Source organism: Limulus polyphemus, unplaced genomic scaffold (assembly GCF_000517525.1).
Source record: "Limulus polyphemus unplaced genomic scaffold, Limulus_polyphemus-2.1.2 Scaffold1663, whole genome shotgun sequence".
Lineage (NCBI taxonomy): Eukaryota > Metazoa > Arthropoda > Merostomata > Xiphosura > Limulidae > Limulus > Limulus polyphemus.
In genome coordinates, this window is record NW_013667273.1 from 204,668 (window position 1) to 218,430 (window position 13,763).

Genomic DNA, 13,763 nt, shown 5'->3' on the forward strand with positions numbered 1-13,763 from the left:
ATAAGGATTATTTGACATTATTATTATAAGGATTATTTGACATTATTATTATAAGGATTATTTGACATTATTATTATAAGAATTATTTGACATTATTATTTTATGGATTAGAGTATTAACCTAAATCTACTAACTTAGCCGAGCCACGTATAACCTTTACCAGTATCGTAGCTATTACTTGGAGATTGGCTTAAATAAGTGATAACCTTAACCCTTGTGCAGACACACACAGTCTTGGTTATATTATGTAATATTTCTACTTTTATTTATTTTCCAAATTTTATATTTAACATTTATTATTTCATTATAGTGATTATTCTACATTACTAATTTCAATGTTATTATTTTTATCATAAAGATTATTTCATATTGTTAACTTAATTTGTGGATTTAAGCATAACCTAGCCGAATCACGTATAACTTTTACCATCGTATGATATTTCAAACTTGGACCTCAGCCTAAGCAAGTGAAGGTTTTTTCCCTCAGTGTCAGTTAGGATATTTAATACTTTTATTTTTATTATTCTAATTTAATTTTATGTTTTATTATAATGATTATTCTGCACTGTTAGCTTAGTATATGGATTTAGGACTAATGTAAGCCTCCTGGGATGGCCAAACCTCATGAGATATTATTGGTTTTATGGCCAAAATATCTTTAACAGTGAGGGTACCTAACTGATGAAACAGTGCAATCGAATTCTCATGAGTTTTGAACATTATAACTTAATTAGCTATGGTCATTAACAGGTATAAGTTTTTAAGTTCAGATATTTTGCTTTGATCAGAAGTTCATATCAATTAACTACAAGTTAAATGAAAAAGAAAATTTTACTTTATGGACAATATTTATAATATTCAAGATACTCCACAATTTATAAGCATTTATTACATATCTTACAAATTACTATTGGTATTACTGGGTTTCATATATTGCATCATTTTTTTTGCAATTGTATGTATCTGTCTGTTTTAATACTCAATCTTGAAGAACCGAACAAAAACAAAATTATGTAAAATCACTCATTTTCAATGTAAAGTGCATAGGAGACCCTACTAGTTGTTAATGGAATTAATTAAAACAGTAATGGTATTTTAGTTTACATTTTTTGTGTGATGCATACATGTACCCTACAGCCAATAAATGATAATCATGAATACCAAAGGAATTTGGTGCAGAAATAACTTAGAAAAACTTATCAAATAAAGCTGTTGTGTGTCTACATGTACCCCCCCCCATCACTAGTTCTAGTGTTAAAACATGTTTTATGTTTTTAATTCCACAGAATCTATATTTGAAATACTGTTAACCATGATAACTGAAAATAGTATGAGATTTATGCAAAATAAACAAATGTCTCACTGACTGAAATTAAATGTTGATGTAACATTTACCAAGTATTACAAAAATGATAAACTTTGCTCTATTCCACGAGATACTTTATCTCTATATATTATTTAATGATTTTCTGTAGACTAAACCATAAACAATTTATGAATTGTCATTTGAGACAACTTTCTCAATAAATCACTAAAGTGAATATTATGTGTGATAAACCTTTAACTTAACTTCTTAAGCAATTAATGTTGGCTTAAATTTCACTCGGGTTTCAAATCACCATATATACAAAAACCTGTACAGTTCTGTGTGTTAGACCCTGACCAACCCAACACAACACAGAAAGAGCTAACCTGTGCAAACTTGACTGACAAGGCTGTGATCAAACCTTTCACACGGGAATAGAAAGGCAGCATGTAGAAGTAAGTCCGAGGTCCACGTGGTCCATGAGCAATTCCACCTGGGTTAAGTCATATTAAGTTTTTTTGAGTGAAACAATGAGTTACATTTTAAAGTAAAATACATAAAAGTTTTATTTGTTTTCATTATTTTTTTAGTCAACATTTATTTATGTGAAGTAAAATCTGTGAATATTCTCTTGGGTGCGTATTACCACTAACATGTTTATGTATGCAAAGTTTTGGTTGTTAAATATTTTTTTCTTTTCAAATATTTAACTTCCAAGCTTTGTTTTGTATGTATATAAAAAAGCTCACAGAAACAAACACTGATACTGAAGGTTAAGCACACTTTATATAAACAATGTTCCAGGTTGTGTGCTGCTTCCTCCATCATCAATCATGCTCAGTATGATGACCATTACTGCCTGTAACAAGCTTTTTCAAAGGGCGATAAAGTCAGTCTTAGGACACAATTGACGACAATATTTAAACAACTAAAGTCCATTGGAGCTGTACTGATGGCTCTGACCATTTTTTTTGTCTTTTTTCTGCAGCATTGCATTGTCCAATAACCATGAATTCCATGTAAAAAAATATACAAGTGCTAAATATCATCTGTAACATTACAGGTCAGTCACATATACAGCAACATACCACTGAATTAACACATACAAATTATCAATATAAAATGTGGTTAACCTTCTATACAAATCTTGGGTGCATCTTTAATTTCAAACAATGTGATGTTTCTAATTTTTCTTGTTTACATACCAGCCCAAGAAAAGATCTATTTTAAACATAGCGACGTTTCTTATTTTTTTTTGTTTACATACCAGCCAAAGCACAAATCTATTTCAAACAATGTGAAGTTCTATTCCAGTTGAGAACTTCCATGTTCAGTGTTTTTCTGTGGCCAGGTACAAGTTTTCACTGTTATACATTGTTAATCCATAGTCCTTCTCTGTTCACACCAAACTCTGATTGAACCGAATTCCATCAGAATGTTCTAATTTATTCACTTCAAAAACTTAACTTTCATCTCAAACAAACAAGAAATGTTTTAGATATACCTAAGTACCTGTTAATTTCTGATTGACATATTAGGTGTAAGAAAGATGATTTGATATTTCAATTCAATTCTTTCTCCAATACTTTTTGCATAATATTATGTCCTGAATGATTGTTTCTCAAAACATGCATTTTTTGTTGCATAGATTCAAGTAACACAATAATGAAGACATGCATTTATCTCACTTACACAGTAACTAAAGTATTACACAACTGTTTTTATAGGAAAAGTGCTAATTAAGTAGACATTAAATTTAAGACTTATATATGTATATATATATTTATTGTATTCAAAATGTTGAAAGTAAATCTACAAGGGTATCCAAGAGTCAAGTTACAGCATACGCACACTAAAAATGTGTACATTACTATATCTGTGTCCGAAACTTGGTAAATAAGGGGTGTTGCAAAATAAATCACTTTTTTTTCCCTGAGAGCATAACAAAGTAAAATAAGATTTTAATTCAATCAAAAAAGTAAGTCCAAATACCAATATTGTTTGTTGGGCCACCATTTTTCTCACGCACAAGTTTTAATCAATTTGCAAAAGATTTCAGCAATGCAACAAACATCTCTGTTTTTTTGGCTGTCTCTGTGAGCACATCAGTGAGAACACGAATCAAAGTTTCATGTTTGTGTCTCTTGCATTCAGGCAAAGTTTCTAACATTTCTTTTGTGCATTGTTGAATGAAAGCTCCAACATTTTTGGCAAAATTTAAATCTGGAGAGTTCCCAATCCACATTCCACACATTTTTCATGGACCACTCTTTCAAATTCAACAATTCTGAAACTTTTGAGGCATTAATCGGATTTTTCAAATCTGGCATTGCAACGTGTCGATTGAAAGACTTCAGTTCTCAGAGCATGTCTGCAACTAGTTTCTGAGCCATCCTGAAGGCAGCACATGCTACATGAACCTGAGTTCTAGTGAGTCCCATGATTAAAAAATTTTTGCCAAAAATTAACTTCGAAGAGTCAAACACCCAAGAGTACGATGAAATGACATTTCCTCACGAGTAATGATATTCACGGTCCTACCAAGTGCGTCATTACTTCGGGGAAAAAAAGAGTGATTTATTTTACAACACCCCTTAAACAAATTCTGAAAGGATATTCAGAAAATAAACTGTAACTTGACCTTATAATAAACTAAATACAATGATATAACCTCCTCTCCATAATGGGGAACGTATACTGCCATGCCTAGCCTTTCCCAGTCCTTTCTGTGGCCATGGTTTACGCCCTCCTCCTCGAACTTCAGCTCGAGTTTTTGTTGTAGACCAGTCCTAGAAAAAATCAATTCAGGGTTTATTTTAATTTTCATTAAATTTCACATATGATATGTGTACCCATCAAACTTGATTGCATTTGTAAACACTGCTGTTTCTCTTTTTATTACAAATTTATTTCGTCTAGATAACATCACTCTACAGGACAGTTTTAGGACTAAACCGTTTCACTAATAAACTATTATAAAAATTTGAATATCTTTTAATTTGATAAAAAATAAATTTAAGATAAATATCGTTTTGAGTTCAATATATGAAATGTTTTACTATGACCATTTTTTTTATACACCCATGAGCACAAAGATTCTGTAAAATGAATTTCAAATTTGTACTAACAAGGGTAGAAGAAATAATTATATTATTTATAAATGGTGAGAGTTATTTACATTCCCAATATGAAAATAAATAAACTTATTGGTTAGAATTTTAAATTCGTTTATTGGAGAAGAAATCACAGAAAAAACAGTTGATATAGAAGCCTGTGTTGGGCAAAAATTTACAAACACAATACCTTTTACCTCTATTCAGTAAGTAAGTAAGTTTACATATTTCTGCTACTATGATAAAGCAAAACTTTCAAGAAATAATTTTAAGCAGATACCCACAATACCCAAATAAAGAAAAACAACAGAATTGCTATACTGCAAATGATAAATAAAAAATTAATAAATATAAAAGCATATCTATTTTTATCTTACCAATTTAATCATTACTGCACTTTTTAAACCAATTATATTGAGCAATATAATATTTTCACACATTCTACATTATGGGAATGTTAAGATTTATTTATTACTTTACACAAAATACATCAGCTCCTCTGTGTGCATATATATATATATTTGCACCATTTCTTCTGTCAATTTTGTGTTTTTCATTAAGGGCCATTTCCATTTTACTGTTTTATCAATGATGAACATATTATCATGACACAATGATTTCTAGCAACAGGAAGACTCTTTCTAAAAAAAAAAAACAACAAAACAAAATCAAAACATACCACACGTCTGTAAAGTTGTTGCCAAGAAATATTGAGATTTAAAATGTCAACTCTGCAAAAGAAGGAAGCATTGTAATGTAAAAACAGTGGTGAAGTTGGCCTTAATTTTCATACCTTTAACATGAAAACACTATCATAATATTATACATCAAAGATAGCTATTAACTATAAGTGAAAGCTGTACGTTCACCAAAATAGATTTTGTAGAAAAATAATAAAGCTGTTAATATTTCTCCATCATTTAATTCTACTATACATCAGTGTCACCAGATTTCTAGTATTCATAGCCAAAAGTTACCTCAAAACAAACCCAGCTTTTCTTAATTGAAATGAAGCTTGATGTAAACAAAAAGCAACTGAAAGCTTTTGTAGGAAAGGACACCCCAAGTAAATTTGAATTTACAATGCTTGAGGGTGACATCATTCCATTGTTACCAATAAACTTGTTTGTCTCCATTAGGAAGGCTGCAAAAGTTGCAATCATGGATAATTTGTTCAATTTTGGTAATTTTGTGACTATGTTATTTACATTTAATAAAAAACACATTAAATTTACCCTCAAAATCCTTGAGATCTGTTACAAGTCTATTCAAAAGTAGCTACCATGACTACCAAATATTTCCCACAGCTATCTTTTCCAAGCGATTCAATTCCACAAGAAATCCACAGCACTGACAACACTGCTATATAGTTACCATTCGAATACTATTTTTATCACAATTAACTGTCATTTTTAAATAGCTATAAACCCAATTCATTTAGTTACTTTATCTTCCTAAGATAAATAATATGGTGAAGTTAATTACGCAATGTATCTACAGAATATTTTTTTAGAATATATCATTTTTTTAAAACTGTTTTTGAAAAGGTTGAAACAAAATTCTCAAAGATATGGACCACAAATTACCTTCATAATCTCTCTTTTTTTTATTTCACAAAATATTACAAGTAACTTCTTGTCCTTATGAGGGGGGGGGAAACGATTGTTACAAGAAAACTTTATAAAGGCACTTTTAAAGACTGTATACTGCATTTTAACAAACATTTTTTATCAATGATTAAATTACTAGGATATTAAATCATATAATATAAAAGTCAAAACTGGGAAATTCTAAGATGCAAGTCTAAAAGCAACAACAATGAATGCAACATTATAGTGGCAAGTACAAAACAGGAAAATAGGCCTAAGATATGTTAAGCCTACTTTCAAAACTAATTTATTGTAGCAGTGTTTTGTTTTTATGACTTAGTCATTCAAAAATCTGAAAACTTTTATTTAGAGGATTTTAAAACCAAAGTAAAGCACATTCACACACAGAAAAATTAGCAAGCATAAAGTTTTTATAGAATTATACTGAATACCTCAAATTCTTAACAAAATGGAAGGAATGAGATGTTGTCTTATGATCAAGAGGAAATGTGTTTTTTAATTATGTAATCCACAAAAATAACTTTGAAAATATCACTGTTACAGCTTCAGTATAATGGCAAAAACGTTTGTCTTATAAATTTTTTAAAGTCAATGGTATGAGTTTCCTATCTCATTTTAAAATGTTTCTCTTATAAAAAAATTTTAAGTCATTGGTATGGGTTTCGTATCTCAATTAAAAACGTTTCTCACAAAAAGAAGCAAACTTTTTTTTGAAGCATCAATTAGATTTTTTGTTAAAACCATATTACTAAGTATTCCATGAGGGGGGAAAAAATGCAGCTTATCCTTTCTTTGCTTTTAAAAAAGTGCCATAGTATAATTCAAGACAGTAATACATCCAAAAGCACCTGCAGAAACTAATTTCTCAAGTTAACATTCCTCTGCTAGAGGTTAGATCTACTCATTACTCAACTCACCACTATGTTTTATGTAAAGTTTTAGTATCTCCATCAGAGAGAAAGAAGTTTCCACAGATTGAAAAACAGTATTCAAGGGAATTGGGACAAATCAAAATTTTGTCAAAATTTTTGGTATTACTGCTAAACACAATAGTCCCAAATAAGATACAAGTGAACTAATGAATACTAATTTATTTTATTGATTCTGAACCCTACACTGTTTCTTTAGCATTTGAAGATTTCTACAATGTAACCTTCTTTTGTTTACCACATACCTAGGAAAACCAGCAAATACTGAAGGATGCAAGTCTACAAATCCCAGCTTCTCTCCTTCAACAGTATCCAAACTCTCAACCCAGCTCTGTCTTGGTTTAGTAAACTTAGGACAACAGTCCAACTTTCGAGAAGTAATGATGGGTAATGGAGGCCTTCCCGAACTTGGTACATGAGGTGAAACTGAATCAAAATATTGACGTTATTTCTCATTATTCTTTCAATTAATTAAAATTTCTTCAACATAATTGATTAGTCTCAACTCATAAAAATAATCAAAATAAGGGTTTCCAATTATTACTATTTTTGATTATTCCAACTACACTAGTAATTTAAATACTGTCAATATGTTTGTTGTTTAGCATAAAGCTGCACAGTAGACTATCTATGCTCTGCCCATTGTGAGTACTGAAACATGATCTCATGTAAGAATAATCGATTGGTTAAATGTAATTCATTAATGAGCCCAACAATTATTCAATTAGCAAGTTCCATTAATCACCCAGCTTTAAATAACACTTATATTTTTTACATCTGTTTTATTATAGAAATCATACTTAGGTGACCTATAGCACTGGTATGAAAATTTGAAAATTATTCTATATGGTAGTATTAAGTCAAACTGACAAATATATATTTACAAGTTGCACATCAATTACCAATATCAACTACAGTGTGGTTTAACACATTTTCACTCACTCTGAAACTACATCCAAAGTTTGGCCCATTACTTGTGAAATAAAATTTTGGCACATTTTAAATTTACTTTCTAAGAAGAAGAAGAAAGAAAATTAGGAAAAGGCAGTAATAATAATTTTGAAAAAAATATTTATGATTCTTGTGACATTCATGAATATTTTCCTCACTTTAAGATTTACAGCATCAGTCTACATATTTCAATTCTGAATTGATATAATACTTCACATTTTTCTAATGTACTAAATTATGGGAGTTAATGACAATATTTCCTATGATTTTCTTAAGGGAACTATATCATAATTTGCACATAACATCATATACACACACACACACATTACTCCAGTTTTTACTATTATTATGTTTTTTAACAAAAATATAAACACACTGAAGAAAAGGGAAAAACACTGATGCCAAACGAATATGCATATTCATTCATCCTGATTTTTTTTGTGAAATCTACATCTTTTAGTCTCAAAACTACATGTTGTGGTCTTTCTTTTACGTATTGTGTTATGATGTTTTGTGAAGAATCTGTAAATGATGGAAAAAAATGGATATCATTTTTGGATTCTGCGTACAGGAATTACTGTAGAACATGTAAAAATTTCAAGTCAGTAAAACCATCACAGGTCTTTATTATTAATATGATATCCATTGCTCAATTTGAATTAATAAAAGGTTTTTATTTCTGTTTAATTATCCTACTTCATTAAAAAAAAAATCATACAGAGTTCTTGATATGGAATATCTTTATTTCGGGGGAATCATAGCTTTTTTTCCCTTAAAATAATTTTATTTGGGTGAAATATGAAGCAATGAATTACATTTGTCTGGAGGAGTAGTCTTAAGCTGCATAACGTCATATTGAAGGAATTGAATATTTATTCCCACATACTGATTATTGCTGTATTTAACATTAATAAAATCAAGTTGATTTTTAATAAATTTTAATAATGGTTTTATGATATGCTTTATGTATCTTCATGCCATCTTCTGTATTGATACTTTCAGGCTGGGTTAAATTTTGACAGCTAAAACCTCAGCATTTTCCACAAGCTGAGAAGCACATAACACTATGTTTCTTATGGATATATCTCAGACTCGAGCAATCTGTTTTACAGTTTAAATCAAATTATCTTCAATAAAGCTTCAGGAGTAAATGTCACATCTTTCTATTTAAAGACAATGTGCTTACAGTACAAGAGCCATCCCCATTGAAGGGGATTCATATTTTGATATGGTCCTTTCCATTGTCTGATTGGAAAATAAACCTAGAGACTATGGTATTTAGCAGCTACTACAGGTGATTTACTGGATGCAATTTTATCACAAAATATGTTGTAAAGCATCAAATTCAAACCATTCTTCTTTTTATTTCCATTGTATAAACATACTAGAGCCTTCTCAATTTGTAAGAGGGCTAAAAGTTCACAATTAAAGAAAAAGTATTTGACATTGCAAACAGCATGCATTCATTCTTCACAAAATTGATTTCTTGTTGTATCCTCCCTACTAAAAACAACTGCTTGCTTTAAAAAAAAACTATTTCTGAATAATTTCAATGAAACTCCTTTTCTAATACCAAATGTATTTGATGATGTTTTACAAATCTAAATAAGATGTTATGACATACATCCGATCCAAGTACAGCTTTGGCAGAACTTATGTCTCAGATTCTTTGATTCTTTTTTTTGCATTTTGCTTAGGTTCAGATCTGAGATAACTTTGGAGATGCAAGGATCTGCATGGTACAACATAATAGAACAAAGAGATCAGTGTCTTCACCAATGAGAAGTTTGTCAAGTTTGTTTGGACAATGATATGATAGTTCTTTGGATAATTAGTAAATTACATCACCTTTACCATGATGCACTTCATAAACAGTCTTCTGAAGTTCTTCACACAGCATATAAATGAATCTCTGTTTTTTTATTAGCAAGATATTTATCCTTTTTTTATCATGACATTCATTTCTCCCTTAGATTTGACAACTGTGCTAATGGAACTGCCCATCCATCTCTGATGATCATATATTTTGTCACTTTACCATCTTCGTAGCCATCAAATACAAATACTACACATTCATACCTATGTTGTACATAATTAACATGGAATACGCTTCACACTGTTTGTGTTCAGAATGGCTTGTTTTGGCAGATGTATTATTACTGCATCTTTAACTTGACTGATTTATTCCATCCACACCTTTCTCTTTGAGTAAACCTTGTTCTCTTTCTGACAAAGATAAAGATAACTTGCTAATTACACCATAACCCATCGGTATTGTTTATTTGGAAAATCTCCAAAACAACATCAATAACGACAATCAAATTTGTAACCTGTGCTACTGCTTAACAGATAGATGTAAGAATTGCAAATGCAATTATCGTGATTTGTATCTATACATAGTGTACTATTCCAAAACGTTGAATCTTGAACTTTATCAAACAAAGTAGGAAATTTTCTAAACTCAAAAGTAGTTGTAGACACACTAAAGAAAATGTCAACTCTAAGAAAATACATAAGTTTGTAATATTTAAACAATTTCCACTGAACCTAAGTGGTATATTTATCAGTTGGAAGGTAAACTTCATTGGTTGTGAATGTGTTGTCTTCAGTTACTTTCTTACTATCAATTGTGTTTGCTTTTCAGGTTCTGTCAATTACCATTAATTAATTATAATGTTCAACATGTTAATACATAGCAGACATTGGAAAATAAACCAGAAAGATGTATATTTCTCTCAAATTGAACAATAAACTGAAATGAATGGCAAATATCAACTTTTTTTGTAGTTTCCTACATAAACAAAATTTTAGCCTGAAGTAAAGACATTTCACACCTCGAGTTTTTATAAATTCTTAATACATTACACAATACAACATTAAAAAGATTATATGAAATCCATATTTTACTCAAATTTAACCACTTACAGCAGTCACAATGAATTTTCAGTTTTTCAAGATTTTTATCCAGAGGCCAACTTTTCCAAGAAAAAAAATGGGCATGCTCCACTACCTGGACTTCTTAGGATTTTTGGTATGTTGTAAAGGACTTTAAATTTATCACAGTGCACCAGGATTTATTCATATTCCAACCTGTTATAGGTTAGGTCTCTAATTCTGTAAACTGAAAGGACATGTTCAATGCATAAACATTACGCATGCATTGTTCATGCTTTTACTTAATTATGAAGAGATGCCGTATACTTTTAATTGTTCGACATGTCTCCATATCCTGTGAGGACACTACCCCTTGCACAATAAAAAAGGACAGAAGCAATGCATTTGCCTTTTTTACAAATTTAACTCAGTTTACCAAGTTATATTATGATATACATACATGAGCAACAGCCTTCAATTTAACATTCATGTATTGCCCTGTGCACATACAAATAGGAAATTTAATACAAAAACTTCAAGAAAAACCAACAGTTTTTAACAATGTTCATTATGAAGTCATTTATGAAATTCACAGGATGCTAAAATAATTTGTTGATAAACTTTTTTTAATCATAAGATATTATTAAGAACAAGGCAAGTATTGCTATTAGTTTTAAGTCAACTTGGTTAAACTGAAACCAGTAAAGAAATTATAAAACAATGTAAGTAAACTAACACACAATGTTTCTAAGCTACTGATAGTAGTTATCTTTCAATTTCAGAGATAAAAGGACAAAGATAATATTAACAAGTCTTAATAATTATTAGAAAAGGCTAGATGACACAACAATGTTTGGCTTGTCCAGGCCAGTCATGCCTACATGCTTTATCCAGTTCCATACAACTCTCTCACTTAAATTCCTAGAATTGTAAATTCCATTGATTGAGGACACATGGTATGAAAATTGTATAAACACATTACATTTCAGCTTCAAAATTTTAAAAATCACATTGTCAATGTACAATTTATAAGTAATATTATATGAATGAAATTGATATAGTATCAGCTTCCCATAAAATATTGGACATTATTCAAGTTGTTATATTTCAGAAATGTTTTTGATAATGTACATAAATAAAAAATTATAATAAAATCAACTTGCTCACACCCATTATGTAAGATAATTAATTTAGAAAAATTATAATAAATAAATCGTATCTCACCAATTACTTTAGAAATATCTGGAGTATCTTCTACAAGTGTCGAACTGAGACATCTACATACATGAATGTTCCTATATACCTAAAAACAGTAAAAATATATAAAAATAACAGATTTTATTAAGGATAGAACTCTAAGTACTTCAAAACATAAACAACAGAAACATGAGTCTTAGATAAATTGTGTTTAAAACAATGGTTTTTGGCAATATCTACTCACGCTTATTTTATTTTTGAATTAGGATGGTTAATAAATTTTTAAAGTTTCATGAGATTTCGATACCTATGCTAGTTTAAAAATTCCCAATCATAATTGATGAATGAATATAAAATTTTTGAAATATCCTAATATAAAACACAACATATATGTCACAGTAAAACTTATATGTATCAAATCAATCAATTACAGTTTTTATCATAATTTTGCCAAGTTTATGAACATTTTTGTGAAAGTATGATCCTTGCATTAAAAAATTGACAGCTGACTGATAGTGACATTTTCCTTTATACTAGTATTAATATCTTCTATAATAAATCATAAACAATACCAAAAACATCTTTAATACGGACTTTCGGAATTTCCTTAAATTCCATCATCATCATTAATATCTAAAAAAAATTAGTTCATAATATTCGAACTACAAAAAACAACATTAGCAATGAGCGAGATTTCACTCAATGCTTATATATCTTCTTATTAGAGTTACGCCATTTTTATAACACTATGGTCTATATCTTCAGTTTTCAGTAGGTTATTCTTCACTAGCACTGTGTTTGGTTCTCACACTGCAGTTTTTCACTTCACTTTTCATTGTTTGATGTGCTCTTTCAATAAAACTTTCACTGTTCAATTTACCGCAAGTTTCCTATGTCATTATATTTCTTTTTTTTGGTGGCGTATGTATCAACTTTTCTACAGACTACAGTGCTGTTGTAGTATTTAACTTTATTCTTCTAGATATACTTAAATGCAAGAAACTAAGGCATGATGTAAATGTAAACACTGTGCATACAGATCACCTGGTAATGTTATTTTAATCTTACTTTGAATGTTAAAGTTTAGTTCATACTTTTCTGTACTCTACTTCTCTATAGTCTTAATCTTATCAACTTAATCAAGCCTAAATTTTATCTCACCTGTTTTAAAGGCGTAAAGCTCACAATGTTCGATGACATATTACACAAAAATTTTAGATTCATTATTTTTAATTAAATATTTATTATTACCTAAATAATAAATAAATGTTTTCCTTTTACACAAAATCAAAAAGAAAGACGCTTGTATTCATATTTTCACAAATCAAACTAAGCCTAACATTTAACTGTGCACAACATGGACATGATAATAATTATAGAGGGCATTTTTATCTTTTGTTATTTTACAGAAAAGTTTATTGATGAAAACAAGTAAAACGGGGACCTTACAAAACATACTTTAGTTCTATAGGATATTTCAAGATTAAAGCTTAATATGCATATATATTTGTTTGGAACAAGAGTGTGTGTTTACTAATGGAACCGTGGAAAAACAATGATTGGATTTATTGGTACACTTTCTTCATAAATACGATTTATTAAAGAAAAATGTTTAAGGACAATATTGGACCTGTTGGTCCATCTGAGCAATATCATCCACTTAAATAACCCTTAAAAACTTACAGTCAGCCCTTATCATTTAGTTATTTCATAAGCCTTTCAACTTAGGAAAATAAAACTGTCATAACTAAAGATGACTCAATCCTACCTTGCCAAAATTTAT

The 13,763-nt window shown here is 29.6% G+C and overlaps 1 protein-coding gene across 1 annotated transcript in view; it reads right to left on the reverse strand.

Moving 5' to 3' along the window:
* Positions 1–13,337, reverse strand: part of LOC106464478 (39S ribosomal protein L4, mitochondrial-like) — a 20,275-nt gene extending 6,938 nt beyond the window's left edge. The window contains exons 1-6 of the mRNA XM_013924621.2: positions 13,142–13,337; positions 12,008–12,086; positions 7,204–7,384; positions 5,099–5,150; positions 3,978–4,095; positions 1,693–1,799 (exon numbers count right to left, since the gene is read on the reverse strand). Coding sequence (XP_013780075.1) covers positions 1,693–1,799; positions 3,978–4,095; positions 5,099–5,150; positions 7,204–7,384; positions 12,008–12,086; positions 13,142–13,204 — 600 coding nt within the window. The 5' untranslated portion in view covers positions 13,205–13,337. The remainder of the gene's footprint in view (positions 1–1,692; positions 1,800–3,977; positions 4,096–5,098; positions 5,151–7,203; positions 7,385–12,007; positions 12,087–13,141) is intronic.
* Between the last annotated feature and the right edge of the window lie 426 nt (positions 13,338–13,763).